Source organism: Lycorma delicatula, chromosome 6, assembly GCF_047948215.1.
Source record: "Lycorma delicatula isolate Av1 chromosome 6, ASM4794821v1, whole genome shotgun sequence".
Classification (NCBI taxonomy): domain Eukaryota; kingdom Metazoa; phylum Arthropoda; class Insecta; order Hemiptera; family Fulgoridae; genus Lycorma; species Lycorma delicatula.
Window position 1 is genome coordinate 97,357,360 of NC_134460.1, and position 16,885 is coordinate 97,374,244.

Sequence of the window (16,885 nt, forward strand, 5' to 3'; positions counted from 1 at the left end):
TCTCTAATAAAGAATGAGATTATAAACCTGTTTAGGACAGGTAAGGTTGTAGAACTCCTAGAAAGCAATGACTATTATAAATTAATTTTAGCCTTTTTAGAGGAGGAAGAAGAAATGCCTCAATTGAATTAATAAATCTATTTAAAAATTATGACAACTGTGATGATTGACAGCTTGCATATTCAATACAAAAGTTTCCCAAACAAATGTTAAAAAGTTTAATGAAATATAGAATAAATATCAAATTGTATTTAATATTTTCTTAACCAGAAATTTAGAAATAAAAATTTTATGCATTCTATTGTAAATTTATTGCCTCTTTTTTGAAAATATGACGTGAAACTTAAATCAAAATCATCAAAAATATTGTACGAATAATTTTAACAACATATATTCTTCATTTATTCTCTCTTAATAATTTCGTAATACTATGATATTTACCCCAACATTTCCTGTCATGCTTCAACAGTACGCTAAATAATTTTTATTTTTTTAAATAAAGTACATTTTTATATTACTATTATTTTTTCTCCTAATGAAAATAAAATTCTAAAAAAGAACCAATGTTTTATGTATGAATATTTTTCATTATTCACTGCTGAATAGTATATATTGTTACCGATAAGTTGTTACTAAACTGTAACAACCCGACCAGAATTTATAGGAGTTATGGTAATCCGGTTGTAAAAATTCATTAAAATTTAATAGAAGTTTATAATGACGTTATTAATTAATTTATAATTTTAGATAATTATTTATGTTGTAAATGTCAGTTTATTAGCCAATAAAGAAAATCGTCGATTTGACACGAGAATAAATTCCAAGAATATTTCGTCACTCAAGAATAACAAGTTTCCCATGATAGGGTTATGAAGAAATAAGGAATGAAGTGGTTTCTGTTGCTTTCTTCTCCTGAAAAGTGTATATTTTTTCGTATCAGCGTGCCTAGCCCACTAAAATTACGGTGACATTTAGCCTTAAAAGTAATAAGCTTCTTCTAAGTTCACCAGAGACTGGCTGTATAGTGAACAGTATTACTTTCAGGAAAAACAACGCTAAGTCGTACCTGTCAAAGAGAATGAGGCAGGTAAAATAAAGCGACTAATTAATTTATACTTTTTATTACGAACATTTTTTTTAACTTAATAAAAACAAGCTTAATACTACTCAGCGAGGGAAATTTAAAAAAATTTCATTGTATTTGATAAATGCACTTATTGTTATAAGTAGGAAAGTTAGTGGTCGAAATATTTAAAAACATATCTCTATAATGCTGCCAGGGCTTTCTGTAACAGTTAATTATAGCATTAGAGAGGACAAACTAATTTTAAAATGTGTGACCTACAAATATACAATATTCTAGGCCTTATACTGTAATATATTTGGGAGAGAAATGATGTATAAACATTTTAAAGAAGAAAAATTAATAGTAAAAAAATAAATCCTACTTTACAGTATATTATATATAATCAGACATTCGAAAAAAGAGGCAAAATTAAATTATGTAGTAATGAAATAATGGAAAAAGGAAAATTTATTATTTTCAATGTCATTTTCTTTGTAATAACAGTTTAATTTTTTATAGTACTTTTTTTAATAGAAAAAAAGTGCTGTTGGTAATAGTAGTAGCCTTAAATATAGTACAGTGAATCTAAGTTACTTTCTGTAACGTTGTGTTAATGTGTGCTGGCAGCCGTTACCACGTTACGGTTAGTTTGCCGCACAAGAACTGGACCGGCTTCCGTCTATCCATCCCTCAACAGTGAACTACCATTTAAATATTTACTGCCACACATACATAAACTCTCTTTTATTCTCTTACTGTCTCAAACATTCTCTCTCACACACATACACACAAACGTTTCTCACTCTCTCTCACCTACAAGTTATCTTTTTTAATAATATATATCATCATCACAACATGTCCTTAATATATTGATTCAAAGAAAAAAAAAATGCAGATTTAAAACTGAGATTTCGTATGCACGTAGTTCAGAAGTAAAAGGGTGAGCAACATAAAGCCGAACCCATAATGAAACCGCTACTTATGAAATACTCTTGCACAATTAGCGCGACTAATGCATGTATATGTTACTACTGATTGTTGCTGCCGTTTGCCATATGGTTACGTGTCAGTGCAATATACGTTTTGTAGCAGTGCAGTTGTGTTTGTATAAAATGCCTTATTCAATCCAGGAGAGGATAGCTATATTTGAAGCCTATATTATTCTGGATCGTTTGAAGAATCACTTCGAATATTGGTGAAAAAATTTCCGAATGCCGGTATCCCAGAGAAGAGTAGCATACATGACTTAATTAAACAAAGGCGTACAACAGGTTCAGTGAAATGCAAAACGAAATAGGCAACCTTCCGTTAGGACTCCACAGTCCATTGCCGATATTAAAAGAAGAATTACTGCCGGTCCAAAAAAAATCACTAGGCAAGTTATCCCAATAATCCGATGTTAAAAAACGCCTTGTCGTAAAATTCTTCAAGAATTAAAATTGAAACCACACTGTGTAACAACTAAGGGAGACAGACAAACCGAAACGACTTGATTATTGAACTAGCTTCTTGAAAACATTGTTGGTGGTCAAATAGAGTTGTCTACTTGCGATTTTTTCCTTTGAAATTACTTAAAGGATAGAGTTTATGCATCTAATCCTCACAATATTCACCTTCAGTTCATAACTGAAGGTGAACATTCAACTAGAAATCAACGCAATTGACAACGACGTTTTGCGTTAGACGACTCTCAATACGATAAGTCGATTACAAAAGTGCATCAGTGTCCAGGGTGGTCATTTTAAACATATTTTGTAACTATAGGGAAAATAAATACAACATTTAAATTACATTTTATGTTTTTCTTATTTAATTTATTCGTATCATTCATTCTAATATAAATTTTATTCCAATATAGCCTACCCGTTCTGCTGCGGTTATATTATAGGTTCGGTCATGCTGCTCACTCTGAACATTTTCTGATTAATTTCTTTAAAAAACAACCAAAGGCTGCCTCACTAAGTTGTGAGGCAGCCCTGTAATTAAGTAAAAAAAAAAGTATTATGTAGAACTAAAAAAAAAATTAATGTTTCATTTTAATTCTTATAATGGATATTATGAAATTCGTAAGTAAAAATCTATTAAATTGAATTTTAAAACTGTTTTTATGACACACTAAATCAGATTGTTCAGAAATCTTACTCAAAGACCTTTTCAATCGTTTTCATGAAGATTTTCATTGATTCATTGCGATGATCCTTACGCAAATTAACACAATTGAGGATGCTCATAAAGGTTAGATAAACGAGAAAGATTTGAACAAAGTTATTAAACCGGTTTTATTGTTCAATCGGTTTCATTTGATCATTACAAAAGTTTAAATTTCAAACTAATATAATTTCCAACAGTAATACGCTATAATAGAGTAAATGAATAAGTATATAAATAAAAGACAATCTTCGTTTTGTGTGTATCCTAAAAACTCAAAAACTACTTAAACGATTTTGCTGAAAATTTCACAAAATACTATTTGTCCCGGGAGTGTTTACATGTTATTAGTTCCATAATATTTAATAGTTTAATATTTAAATTAAATAACTGTTTGGGAAGTCGATATTTACATAGACAACAATCGATATAGATAATGGCAATCAATATAGACGATATCTCTGGATATATACAGCGACATTAAATTTAGTAAAAAAAGTATTAGGTTTTTTATTTATACGTTTTTTACATCTTCATTGTACTAAGTAAAGGAAGTATAGCGAAAAATTTCGGTTTTCAGTAAAAAAAAAAATCCATTTCGGCCATTCCTGAATCCATTTTGACCAGTTTCGGTGTGACATCTGTTTCACATAACTCAAAAACGATTAGCCATAGGATGTTGAAATTTTTTATGTAGGACTGTTGTAACATCTAGTTATACACCTTCCCTTTTGATTGCAATCGACTGGACCAAAAGTGATCAAAAAATGCCCAAAATCAAAACATTTTGGATTTTTTATTTTTCTTAACTGCAATGATAAGCTCTCATTAAGAGCTTTTCAATGATATATCATAAGTGGTACTTATTTTCATTGGTTCCAGAGTTATAGCCAAATAAAATTTAAATCAATGAAATATTTGGATTTTACAAGGAAAAGGCACATCGATTCGAATCCGACTTCATCTCCTTTTTTTTAATTTAAATAAATTGATTTATTAATAATTATTATCCTCTGATTCTAAAAAAATGTGTGTATGTAATTTAATAGGCGTACAAGGAAGTCATATGGTGTCCAGATCAGATTTTTATTATTTATATAATAATGAAATTTGAACTGTGGTAAACATTCTTGCAATAACGAAACATTGCCTAGTCCACTACTAAATAAATAAAAAAACAATGAGAAATAGAAAATTTATTTTTTACATTACGATTTTAAATAATAATTAAAAATTGTTTGATAAATTTTAGAGTTGAAAGGTTGTAAGTATTTAATTTAATAACAAAAAAGTAATTTATAACTTAGTAATCGATAGATGTTTATTAAAAATTTAAACCAATAATTACGTCAATAAAAATGCTTAGTTAAAATAAACTATTACTAGCAAATCTGAAAGGACGACTATAGGAAGTATACAGACCATAAATTAATACAAAAAAACTGAATCAGAATAAATCCTTTTTTATGATTTTATGATATATATATATAATTTTTTCGTTTACAAAATTAATTTCACTCTAAAACTTAACAGTAAATAAATGAGTAATGATTGATACTAAATAAAGAGGGCGAGCGAGAAAGAGAGAGAGAATATGTATATACCACTGATCAAACTCAATATTTTATCAACTTCAAATTTGATCGCAAGAATAATAAATTCATTTTTATATTAGTACTTTATAACATTGCATGTTAGAATCATTCAAAAATTATTAACCGGCATTTTATTTTTAAACGTTGGAACAACATCGATTACGGTAGTTTGTTCAGTTACTTTTTGTATTGTCAGCTACTACTAATAATAGTACATAATACTGGTTTTGTTTCTGTTGAGCGAGTCAAGGTCCGGTTTAGACACTCAGCTGGACAGAAGAAGGTTGTGGAAAGACGGTTTAACAGGCAGATAGGACCCGAGTTACTGCCAGCGGTCTTGCGTGTGGCCTGCAAGCAAGCGTTCAGGTAGGTACGCACTTCCGGAGTGCAAAGCTACAAGGATATATTTTTATTCGTTCCTTCTTCAGTATAAAGTAAGGTTATAGTAAACTAGAAATAGATCTTCTAGGTAAGCGTTTTACCCGGCGCCAGTAAGGCAACAGGTACTCCAATTTGCCCCTGTCAGAGGGAGTGTAAGAGATTGATGAATTTTAATAAAGACTCTTTTGCAACAGGTAAAAGAAGAAGAATATTTTCAGATACACAATAGAATACAATACGTTCTTGGAGAATAGTAAATAAAAAGGAACACAATATTTCTCTCAGGTATAAGAAAATTATTACATATGCTACAACCTGTCTGAAATAATTTAATACCACAGGCAAAACAACTCATTTGCAAAAATTTATTTCATATTTTATTACCATAACAACAACCTTCTGACAATATAACCAAGATTGTTTTCTCGTTGAATAAACTAATTTTCTGTTAGAAAACAACTAAACTACCAGAAAAATATATATGCTTTATCTACCTAAAGTAGCATAAATTCATTTTTTATTATTGTTGAATAAACAAATACTGTAAGAATAAACAATAACTTTCGTAAAAAATAAATTATAATATCTAAAACAAATAAATTAAGCGTATAACAACTTTACATTACCATCATCTTCAGTGGTCTAGTTGTTATATAACTCAGCTATACATTTTAAAATACGTCACATAAACCTAAATTTATTTTTTATTTTTAGTACGGTTTAATACCCAAATAAGATTCTTTGCCACGATACAACAAATGCTAATGAATTCAACAAAAAAAAAGAAGAATAATAAAGCATTAAAATTGGTAAAATTTATTATACGTACTTAATATAGTTCGTGGTTATATGGTAACTGAAAATAAAAATAATAAAAAAAGTAATAATGCGAAATAAAAAAAATAAAAAATACTATTATTTGTATTAGAATCCGGTTGTTATAAAAGTGGACTCCATAAATATTTAAAACAAGCATAATATAAAAACAATAAACGGTTTTCATTCATTTATATTATTGATTCTCAAAATTTTTCGCCCGCCGCTCACAATAAGAATCAAAAATTTTCTAGCGCCCCCAAAATGTTTAAACTTACCATCTGTTAAAAACAACAATTGCAGTCGCTGTTTTTAAAAGCGCCTCCTGAAAACAGCAACTGCAATTATTGTTCTTCTTAAACATGTCATATCTCCTCCTATTTCTAAGTAGAAACTTTCATTTTAGTTTGAAATCAAGAAAACATCATTTTTACCCTTTATTTTAATCAACCATCGCCTTCTTAGCCGCCTGAACGCCCCAACTTTCTGTGGTCCTTCTACCGCCCCTCCCCCTGAAGGCCACAAACGCCCACAAGGGGGCCGTTATCACGCACTTGGATAACGAATGATTTATGTGTACTAAATATTCGTTTAACGTCTAATTATAAATATATATATATATTAATCAATACTTACTACATTTTATTCTGTTACGATTGTATTTTTTGGGGGGTTTCATATTGTTTTATCACTATTATTTGATATAATTATTATTTTTAATTTCTCGGTGAATATAGCAAGAATAACTATTAAAGGAGAAAGTATGGCGAATGTCAAAAATGGGGGATATCGGTTTTTTTGCAAATCTTTGTGTTTTACGGTTCAACTAGTTTATTTAGACCAAAATATGATATGTATGTATGTGCTTATCTATGTACGTATGAGTATCGTACTTCTTTTGGCCTTATATCTCATGATTGACCAAACCGATTTTCTTCTAATGTGGCCCAAATATTTCTATATATGGGGCACTAATCAATTTATTACTTTTGCGATTGATTAAGGAGGCTGGAGGATATCGCGAAATACCAGTTTTTTTTCAGAGTGATTTTAGAGAAAATCTGTTAAAGCAAATTTATTACCTACAATCATATATAAGTAATCCAATTTTTTCCAAAATATCAACCCTTCCCCCTCTTATAATTAAAATTTATTTAGTTTTGGGTTTTTTTTTGCTCTGTCACCCTTCGGTTTAAATTTTTTTTTAAATTACAGACCCCGAAGCTAAAATGCAGTAGTTTTTTGAACATTTTCTTTACATATGAATATTTTTATAATAAAGTTTTCTTCAAATTTATTCCTCACTTCAAAATCATCTTTTTCTTGTTTTCGACTCGTGACTCTTTTAATTTTTGTAATTAACATCCGGGAAAATCATGTAATATTTTGCCAGCTTTGATATGTATCAACATAAAATAAAACTACACGTAATTTTTCTTTTTTTCTAATTTATATTACTGCTTTGATACAGAATTTTTTTTACACGGTTTCTCATGATTTTTTCAAGCAAATACGAGGAGTATTCTCTTATTTATTATTCAAGGAACAACCATCTCACATTTGTATAAACCTAATATGAACATATTATACTTATAATTAGGTTCAAATCTGAATAAATTATTTATTAATAACCGTTAATGTATAAGTTACGTACTTTGTAATTAATTGTTAACTCATTATCTGTACATGAAATCCAATTGGTTCGCCTTGTTAAACATACAGCATTCTTTTTTCATTAAGATGCGGGAGTTTTACATGTTTATTTTTGTTGAACTCTTTATAGACGAAAATTCAATACACCAGTGCTATGAACAATTTACGGTTGGCTAGCGTTAATGTTTTTAGTATAAACAAGTTATATTTTCGTAAGTTATTTACGCCTCTTTTTAATTGTTTCTAATGAATAATTTTTGTTGAATAATTTAATGATTTCAACTTATTTTTGGAATTAAGATTGAGCAAGCGATAGAAAAAATGTATACATTATTGAGAATTTGAGAATTTTGACGTGGACACGAGAAATCTATGGATTTAAATTAATTGAAAGTTAAATAATTATTAAGACGCAGATAATAGTCGCATTGAAAATTCTGTGGAATTATGATAATATTTGAGAAAAGAGGTACTTTAAGAACTATTAAAAAGGCGTTAACCTTTTTTCAATTTGGTTTATTTCGAGATTTTTTTAACCTCATTGTATTTATTACATCCTAAAACCTAGATTATCTATTTTAAATGTTTCATTCTTCGTTTTCCTTAACAATTATAACATTCTATACGTCCCTCTATTATCAAATTAACTATGTCTTGATTTCTTAATAATTGGTCCACCAACCTTGATTGCCTGTTTTTTCCACAAAACATTTTATTGTTCCTCTGTTCATTCAGATGAACATATTAACACATTTCAAATGAATAATCTAGCATTAACTCGATTAAAATGTATGCAGTCATTCTAAAATTTCAGGGGACAAGTAATTTAATACGAATTTACACTCTCCTGGCGACGTTGAATAAAAATTGGATTAATTTTTCGGGAAGAATTAAAAAATATGTTTAGTTAAATATTAATTAATATTTAATTAATGTGGCGCCACGGAGGTCGGCGAGTGGTAGCGTCTTGGCCTTTCACCCGGAGGTTCTGGGTTCGAATCTCGGTCAGGCATGGCATTTTTTCATACTCTACATTTCCATATCCCACGCACAGGCTTCAATCTTATTGTGGTGATATCATTAAAAAAAAATAGTATTTACCACCGATCATCCTTAACAACAAAATCTTATTATTCCACCATCGAACAATCCCACAGATTCGTCAAGGTCATCAGTGGATAACTGGAGGAAAGAAAATTCTGCTCGGTGGCATACTTAGACATCCAACAGGCCTTTGATAAGGTATGATTAAGGCGGTAGGTTATAAAATTATAACCGAATATATATATATATAAATTATATCAGGGCTTAAGCAGTGAGTTAGTGGTGAGCGAGTTGAAACTTAATGCTTGTGTGTGGGGGCTACTCGTTAATCGAACGTATATAGTGCATTTTTGACTGTGAAATAGTGAGGGCATCGGAAACGAATAGTCAGTATTCTTGATTTTTTTTTTAATCATTAAAGTTATTAATTTTTTTAAGCAGTTGATCTTCTCATTTAATAAGGAAATATAAATAGTTTTTAACACTTAAATTAAATAAATAATACTTTTCAGCAAGCTCAGAAAATTTTTTAAAGGCAGTAATAAATTACATCCAAAATTTATTAATCGAGCTAGAAGAGATTATATAATAAATAACTTAAATCAATTTTTAAAAGAATTTACCACAGTATAAAGATTTTCAATTAAAATAAATAGTATATTTTAATTAAGTTATTTTTTTGAAAGAAGTTCCGGGATTTCATTTGTCCTTAATATTATTGCTTAAACAAATTGCATCTTAAATGGACTAAATAAATTTTAAGGTTGTATGTAATATATTAAACATTTATCTATTAAGTATTATAACCGGTTTCATCAGGCTAGTCATAAAATTACTTGTATGTACAGTATAAATTTGAAATAATCTAATCTAAATTTCTATAAAATACTTTTAAATATAATTTACAAGAGATAAAAATAAAATTTTTAAACATTTAAGTAAAATAATAAATATAATTTTTATGATAATTAATTTTGTACAACAAAAACATTTAGCGGTAGAAAAATAGAATTAAAATTAGAAAACGTTTTATATAAAAAAGACATCTTCGTATGTAAGTGTTCTTTCTTTAATTTTTATTGTATTTAACCCCAGACAACAAATATGAAAATTATAACTTACCCTATGAATTTAGAATAATAATTATATGGTAACATTTATTTTTATAACATAAGGAAAGCATATATGATTTCTGAATAAAATACGTTTTGAACTGGCTCAATAAAATAAAAAAAAATGATAATATATATATTTTTTAATTAACATATAAGTTAATAATCAATGACAAATTTAAATATAATTTTTTGTAAAAGCTGTTTGTTTTTAATTGACAACAATTAAAATTAATTATTAAAAAAATACAAGGACGATTTTTATAGGCTTTTATCGCTTATTTAAAGATTATAAAACACTGGATTTGTCTATATACAAAAAAATTAAATCAAATTTTAAGAATGAATAAGATAAACTAGAAAGACAAAAAGAAAGAGAACGAATGAGTAGGGGGGGAGAGAAGAAAGAGACAGAAATACATATTATAATATTTAATATGTTTAGACGGTAGGTTATATTTCGGTGTAATTAAAAAGCAATAACATTTGTATTTATATATAGATATATTACTTTGAATACATAAACCAGACTAACAAGAATTTTTAAGGGTCAAAAAAATTTTTATTGTTAATAAAAACAGGTTTAATAATAACTAAGAACATAAAAACAGTTATAAGAAGAGAATGTTATATTACGTTTATGTATTAAAATTACAGATCAAATTTAAGGTTGAGTAACGTTTTATATAATTTTAATTTGATTAATAATACTTTTTATTTACTTTTAAAAGTACATTACTTTCAATTGTAATAACATTTTTAAAAGGTTATAAGCTATATAAGAAACAAATAACTTCGATCGTATAGTTTATTATAAGTCAGGCGAAGTTATAAACCTCATGAGATGAATTTACGCGTTCGAAGAGTTCGGGTTTAAGTAAGATTACCATTAAAAAACATCCATCTAATTTTTGAAGGTAAAAACTAATGAATTTATTACAATAATGATTTTAGTTGCTAATATTTCTTCTGTATAAATAATTGTGATTTTGTCCTGTCGCTACCGATGATTAAATACACAGAGATAACTGTATAACTTGATTGATGTCATATAAATAATTTCTGTACAGTGATTATTAGTTTAAATTATTATTGTTATTACAAATATTTATTTTTTGCAAGGTAATCTACCGTAAATGTGAATATTACCTATTACTTGATTCGCAACATATTATTAAAATATGAAATCTTAATAATCGTAAAAAATATTACATTAATGATTGTAGGCCTACTTTCCCAATGTCATCGTATAATATTGAGAGAAAAAAATTATTTCAGGGTCTACTGAACAAAGAACGACAGTTTTATTTATAGAATTAAAATATTAAAAAATAAAGATTAAGAAAAAACTTCAGTTAATTTGTGGATTTCCTAAATTTCCAGACAGAATGGTATAAAATTTAAACGATCAGCCAGCGTTAAGTAAAAAAAAAAAAACAAAGCTGTTATACTTTTCTGGAATTGATTATTTATTCTTATATATAGTGGAAAAATAATGATACATGAAAAAAGTTTAAAAAAAAAATCAATATTTTTTTCAACTTTGATACCTTTAAAGACTAGGTTTAGAGAAGCTAGGTAGCTTTAAAGAAGCTACTCCCACTTTCTGAAAATATTGACCTGAAACCTTTGCCAATAAACTTTTCCATATACATGAGTCTCTATGCTAAATTTCATTAAAATCGGTTTATCCAGACAAAGCTTCAAACTCACCAACATACGTGGTACTTATTTACGTAAGATCATTACCCCCATATTTTTTTCTTTTTCGAGGTCCCTGGGTCATGAAACATGTAAAAGAACCGTACCCCGTTTTTGACTGATTATTATAGTTTTCTTTTGGCACTATAGATCTACTAGAGCTATAGTGCCAGGAAAATAAAACAATAATAAATGTATAAGAACTATACTCACGAGAGATCAACAAATGCACAGAGTTTTTGAATTCTTTATTCATAATTTGTTTCCAATTTTTTACATGATATTGCACATAAAGTGGTATTTAGAGATATTAATTGTAAAAAAAATTCATTTTAGACATTTTTTAACAAGAGGTTTATAATCAATCATAAGCTGATATTGAAAAATAGCCTATTGAAAGCTGAAGCCCTGTTATTTAGATTTTTTTTTTTGATTTTCATATAAGGTTTTGTAGTAAGTAAAATTCTTAAACAAAAACTATTTAACTTGTACGGAAAATTATTATAACATATATATTTTTAATTGAGTTATTTTTCATTAGCTCTGTATTTTACATAAAAACCTTTGCGCCTGTGAAATATTTTACAGCAAAGTTTGTGTATTTTTGTGAGCCAGATTTTCTTTCTTAAAAGTTTGTACATACAAAATCTTCTGTTAGGTGTTTAAAGATTAATTTAGGATATCAAAATAAATTAAAAAAAATCATAGTGGCAGTCTATCTCGCTTAATTCTTACTTTCTAATCACAAAAATGAGTTTTACTTACTAGCCGCATACCCGTCTTTTCACGGGTTGTTCCTCATTTCTATTCCATATATCCACTATCAGATATTGCTGGCAAAACTGAATCAACTGGTTCAGAGCATTTAAATTTTATTTTTCTAAATTTTAATCAACGATTTCCATAATAACTTATACCATAAACTAATCGAAAAATATGAGTTAGAGGCTACACTGAGCGAGTGAAAAGGTGAGAGAAGTTTTTAAAAATGAAATTAAAATAAAGTCTACTCTTGTTAGGAACTATTCGCAAAATTTTGTACCTGGGGCAGATATATAAAATACGGGCGCATATCATTACTGGCCCTATACGTTGGACATAAGCCTGAATTAATCAAACCAAATCTGGCTAACGTATCTTGAAAAGCACCATGTCCAGAAAGAAATTGCGTAATATGCCGACTGGGGGAAATCCACCAAACTTCCTGCATATTTTTCACATCAGGAAAAATTCCATGCTTGTAACGGCCATCGGGGTTTCAGTCCACCTGACCTGCCATAAATGGAGACCCTAGTCGTCTATTGATATCAATGGTATGTATATATATATATACCATTGTAAAAAAAAATATATATATGTATAGAGAGAGAGAGAGGAAGATTTTTTTATTTAATCAGTGAACGAAATAAAAAAAAATACGGGCTGTTCTCCATGGCAGAGTGGTAGCCTCTCGGCCTTTCATCCGGAGGTCCAGGGTTCAAATCCCGGTCAGACATGGCATTTTTATTACGCTACAAAATTCCATTTCCATCTCCCAGCTCAAGCAGTAAGAGGATGCAATATCATTAAGCGAAAATAAAAAAATACTCAGGCTGCATAATTTTTGCAGTTCACTTTAACAATTTTAGTCATATCTCGTCAGCTGATCTGATCAAATGAGATGCAATTTCGATTACAATAAATAATATACATTTTATCTAAGAAATATAACTCATAAAAGAAATATTACGGAGATACTCGTATGAATATTAAAAGAAAATTTTAATTGCTGAAACTTTGGAATTTTCAAAATTATTTAGTTTGTGTAAGATATTGTTGGTGATATTTACATCGAAATTTCTTTAAAATAATTCACCCCATTCTTAAAATATAAATTTTTACTAAAAAACCGCAAAATTTCAAACACACCCTTAAGTTTGACCAACAGCTCTCATAAAATTTTGTATATCTATTATTACTGATTGCTAAAAAAATGTCTAACTTTTTTTTTAATGCGGTATGAAAATTTAATTCAACACCTTCCATTAAGGTTTTTTATTTTTACAATGGTTGTTAAAAATTCATTAAAATGAGATAAAACCCCTTTTATTATTGTACTAATGATTTTCACATAATCTAATAAAGTTTAAAACACATCTTCTAATAATTTCAATAAAAAAAAGGATATTTCGCAACAATGTTGTTGAATTTTCTTAGAAATTGTATAAAGCTTAAAATTTAACATCAAGTAAGTTATGAGCATCTTTAATAATCGGTATTTATAAAATATTTCAATATAAAAATAGTTTAATAAAATATAACGCTTGAAAATTACGTTTAAAATTTACCTCTTATTACAAAATTTATTACAGAAAACCCTATTTAGCTTATATAAAATTTATCCATTACAATAAATTTATTTAACACAAAACGATTCCCTAAGGATGACGTTCCCTTAGAATAAACTTAACTTTCCTTCAAATAGCTACCATGGGAACGATTATAAAATAGCTTACTACTATTGTCTATAGTAGGTAAAATAGTGTTTAATACAAAATTACATAAAACTTGTATTGTTTTTTTAATAATGTGCATTATCTGTATCTAAAAATTTGTTTTTAACAAAAAAAAAAGAATACAACCTTTTGGTTCAAACAATCTATAAGCGATAATACATAATATTGGCATATCCGGTCTGTTTAAAATGTCACTACGTTACTATTATGAATATTATAATTGTCTTGTAAAAGTGTACAATGTTCAAACTCATTTTTTCATAACTGTAATTACTAGAAATTTATAGATTAAAATAAAAAAATTACTTTTAGGATTTCATAGTCATATCCAGTTACAAGTGAAAAGCATTAATAAAACTTAATATAATTTAGTAAACCATCCTGAAAAATACTTACAAATATCAAATTTAAAACAATTTAAAATTTCATCATTGAATATTTTATCAAGAAAAATTAAAAAAAAAAAATATGGTGTTAATTTAGATGATAAAAAGAGAGATTAGAGATGAAAAAATAATTAATATGATTTGGGGGAGTACATAGGTTTTATAAAAATTTTTTCAGTGTTGAAAATTTATAAACCTACAGCTTATTGTTGCGAATAACACAATTCTATCAGAAAAAACTCTTTAAATGTAATATTCTTTAACCGCGAACCTTGCAACATTTCCGGCATGCAGAATTCCGCTCTTAGAAATGATATTGTCTTATCGTTCCCTACTTTCATAAAACTTTTATTTGGATTTGTTATTATTGCTTGTGTACATGTGTTAAAGTAATTTAATGAAAAATTAATTTACAAAAGAGAAATGTCATAAGTTTTTTTTTGGTCTTTTTAAATAGTTTATTCTTTAAAAAAAAAATTATACGTTGATTTTAAAATTTCTTGTTAACTACATAAATAACAGACTATTTATTATATCTATAATAATAACATAACTAATTACTTATTAAATCGTAATATCCATTTTTTTTTTCGGGGAAAAAAAAATTTTAATTAGGTACAAGTTGATATTGACATTAGATACAAGTTACTTATAAAGGAAATAAATATCTGGAAATATATTGTAAAAAAAATCTAGGTTAACGAATACGCTCTGATAAATATCTTCCCGAAATGAAAAAAAACAATAAACGTTATAAATTATCTCCTAAATTAAACTATTATTCTGTAACAATGAAAACAGCTGTTTTATAAGTAAATTATGGAATTTTAATCATAATTTACAAAATAGAAGAAACGAAACTGGTTAAAAAATTTAACTTTGAAAATAATTGATAATAAAGAAAATCTGACCTAGTGGTTTAAATCGGTACACATATATTTATGAAAATTTATCGTTAATGTCTATGTAATTATTCGTAAATACCTGGATTTACTCCAAAATTATGATTTTAAAACAATATTTACTATGATGTAAAAAGTACAGTAAAGTCTAGAACATGAAAATAGAAATAAAGAAATATATAACATAAAACAAATTTTTTTCGTAAATAATACTGCAAATAATATTTCAAATATCTAATATACTTAAACTTAATAAAAATAAAATAAAATTAAGTACTGCTCAATTTTTAAAATAGAAATACCATTAAAGGGCTTACAGGATAGACATATAAATCACTTACCGTGGTCCCTGAATAAGGTTTTTTCACGTATAAGATTATCACACGTGTCTGTAACAAAAACAATTTATGTGTATTAGTATATTTCAATCATCAGTTTTATAATCAAACAGAACTGTTATCTATCATATGTTAGGCGAATTGTTAAGTTGAATGATTTTAATTTACAAAACGTTGAAAGTAAATAAAATTATGCTTTTAAACTGTAATGAAAGAAAAAATAGTATTAAAAAAAGAGAAATCATGGTAAAGATCACAGTATATATTTCAATAGTAATAAATAATAGTAATAAAAAACTAATAAAAGTTATAACAATGTTTTGTTGTTGCCTCTAGTATAATTACGTATTATTTTATTTAAACGGTTAACCCTTTCGAATTATACAGTTCATCATCAGATTATAACATTTAAAATCTTTAAAAGTATTAAACAATATTGATTAGCAATTAATTTAGTTATAATTGTACAAAATTTTACAATTAAAACTTTGATCCATTATAGATATCGACAGCAGCAACAAACAATAAATCCACCTTCTTATAAATAAGCTCACTCATTAAACATTACCTTTTTTATTTCCTTGTCCGAAGTAATGGAAGTATTGTGATCGCGAAAAATTTCGGTTTTCAGATTTCAACGGAAATATCCATTTTGACCTTCCTGAATCTATTTTGACTAGTTTCGGCGTGACGTCTGTACGTACATATGAAACGGAATGCAAGAATGGCGGGAGTTTCAATATTTCTCCCTACAGATCGCAGAGCCTGGACAATGTCCCTTGCTGCTTTATCTTTCTATTATCCGGCGGATTTCATCGTTTATTTAGTGGCGGTTATAAATTTTAAGTTTTATTTATGGACGGATTTAGTAATTTGCGTTCCTATCTGTATGGATCATCGTGAAATTTATTTACTGGTTCTAACCGTGAGAGACTAAGCTTTTGAGCCTATTGATTCCCCTTCAGTCCATCCTCTGAAGTTCTTTCGGTACCAGCATCTACGGGCTAGCAAGAGTGCGCCTACCGAAGCCCTAGTTATTTGGAGGAATACGTCCCGTTCTCCGGAGGGAGTCGCGTATGCTGACTAAATGAAATTGTGGTCTCTTCGTGGGACGGTGTGGGGTGTTGTCTAGCTTTTTATAGTTTTAACAAAATTTAATTGCGAAAACGGTCACTTTCACGGCCGAAATTTTCGCGCGGTTTCCATTTATAGGTTACGCGATATAGAGGCTCCTAAACCTGGTTTGTC

At 27.9% G+C, this 16,885-nt stretch overlaps 1 protein-coding gene across 1 annotated transcript in view; it reads right to left on the bottom strand.

The window, feature by feature from the left end:
- LOC142326906 (uncharacterized) overlaps nt 1-16,134 on the bottom strand; it is a 249,229-nt gene extending 233,095 nt beyond the window's left edge. Inside the window, exons 1-2 of the mRNA XM_075369637.1 lie at nt 16,116-16,134; nt 15,641-15,688 (exon numbers count right to left, since the gene is read on the bottom strand). Of these exons, the coding sequence (XP_075225752.1) occupies nt 15,641-15,688; nt 16,116-16,134 (67 nt within the window). The remainder of the gene's footprint in view (nt 1-15,640; nt 15,689-16,115) is intronic.
- Between the last annotated feature and the right edge of the window lie 751 nt (nt 16,135-16,885).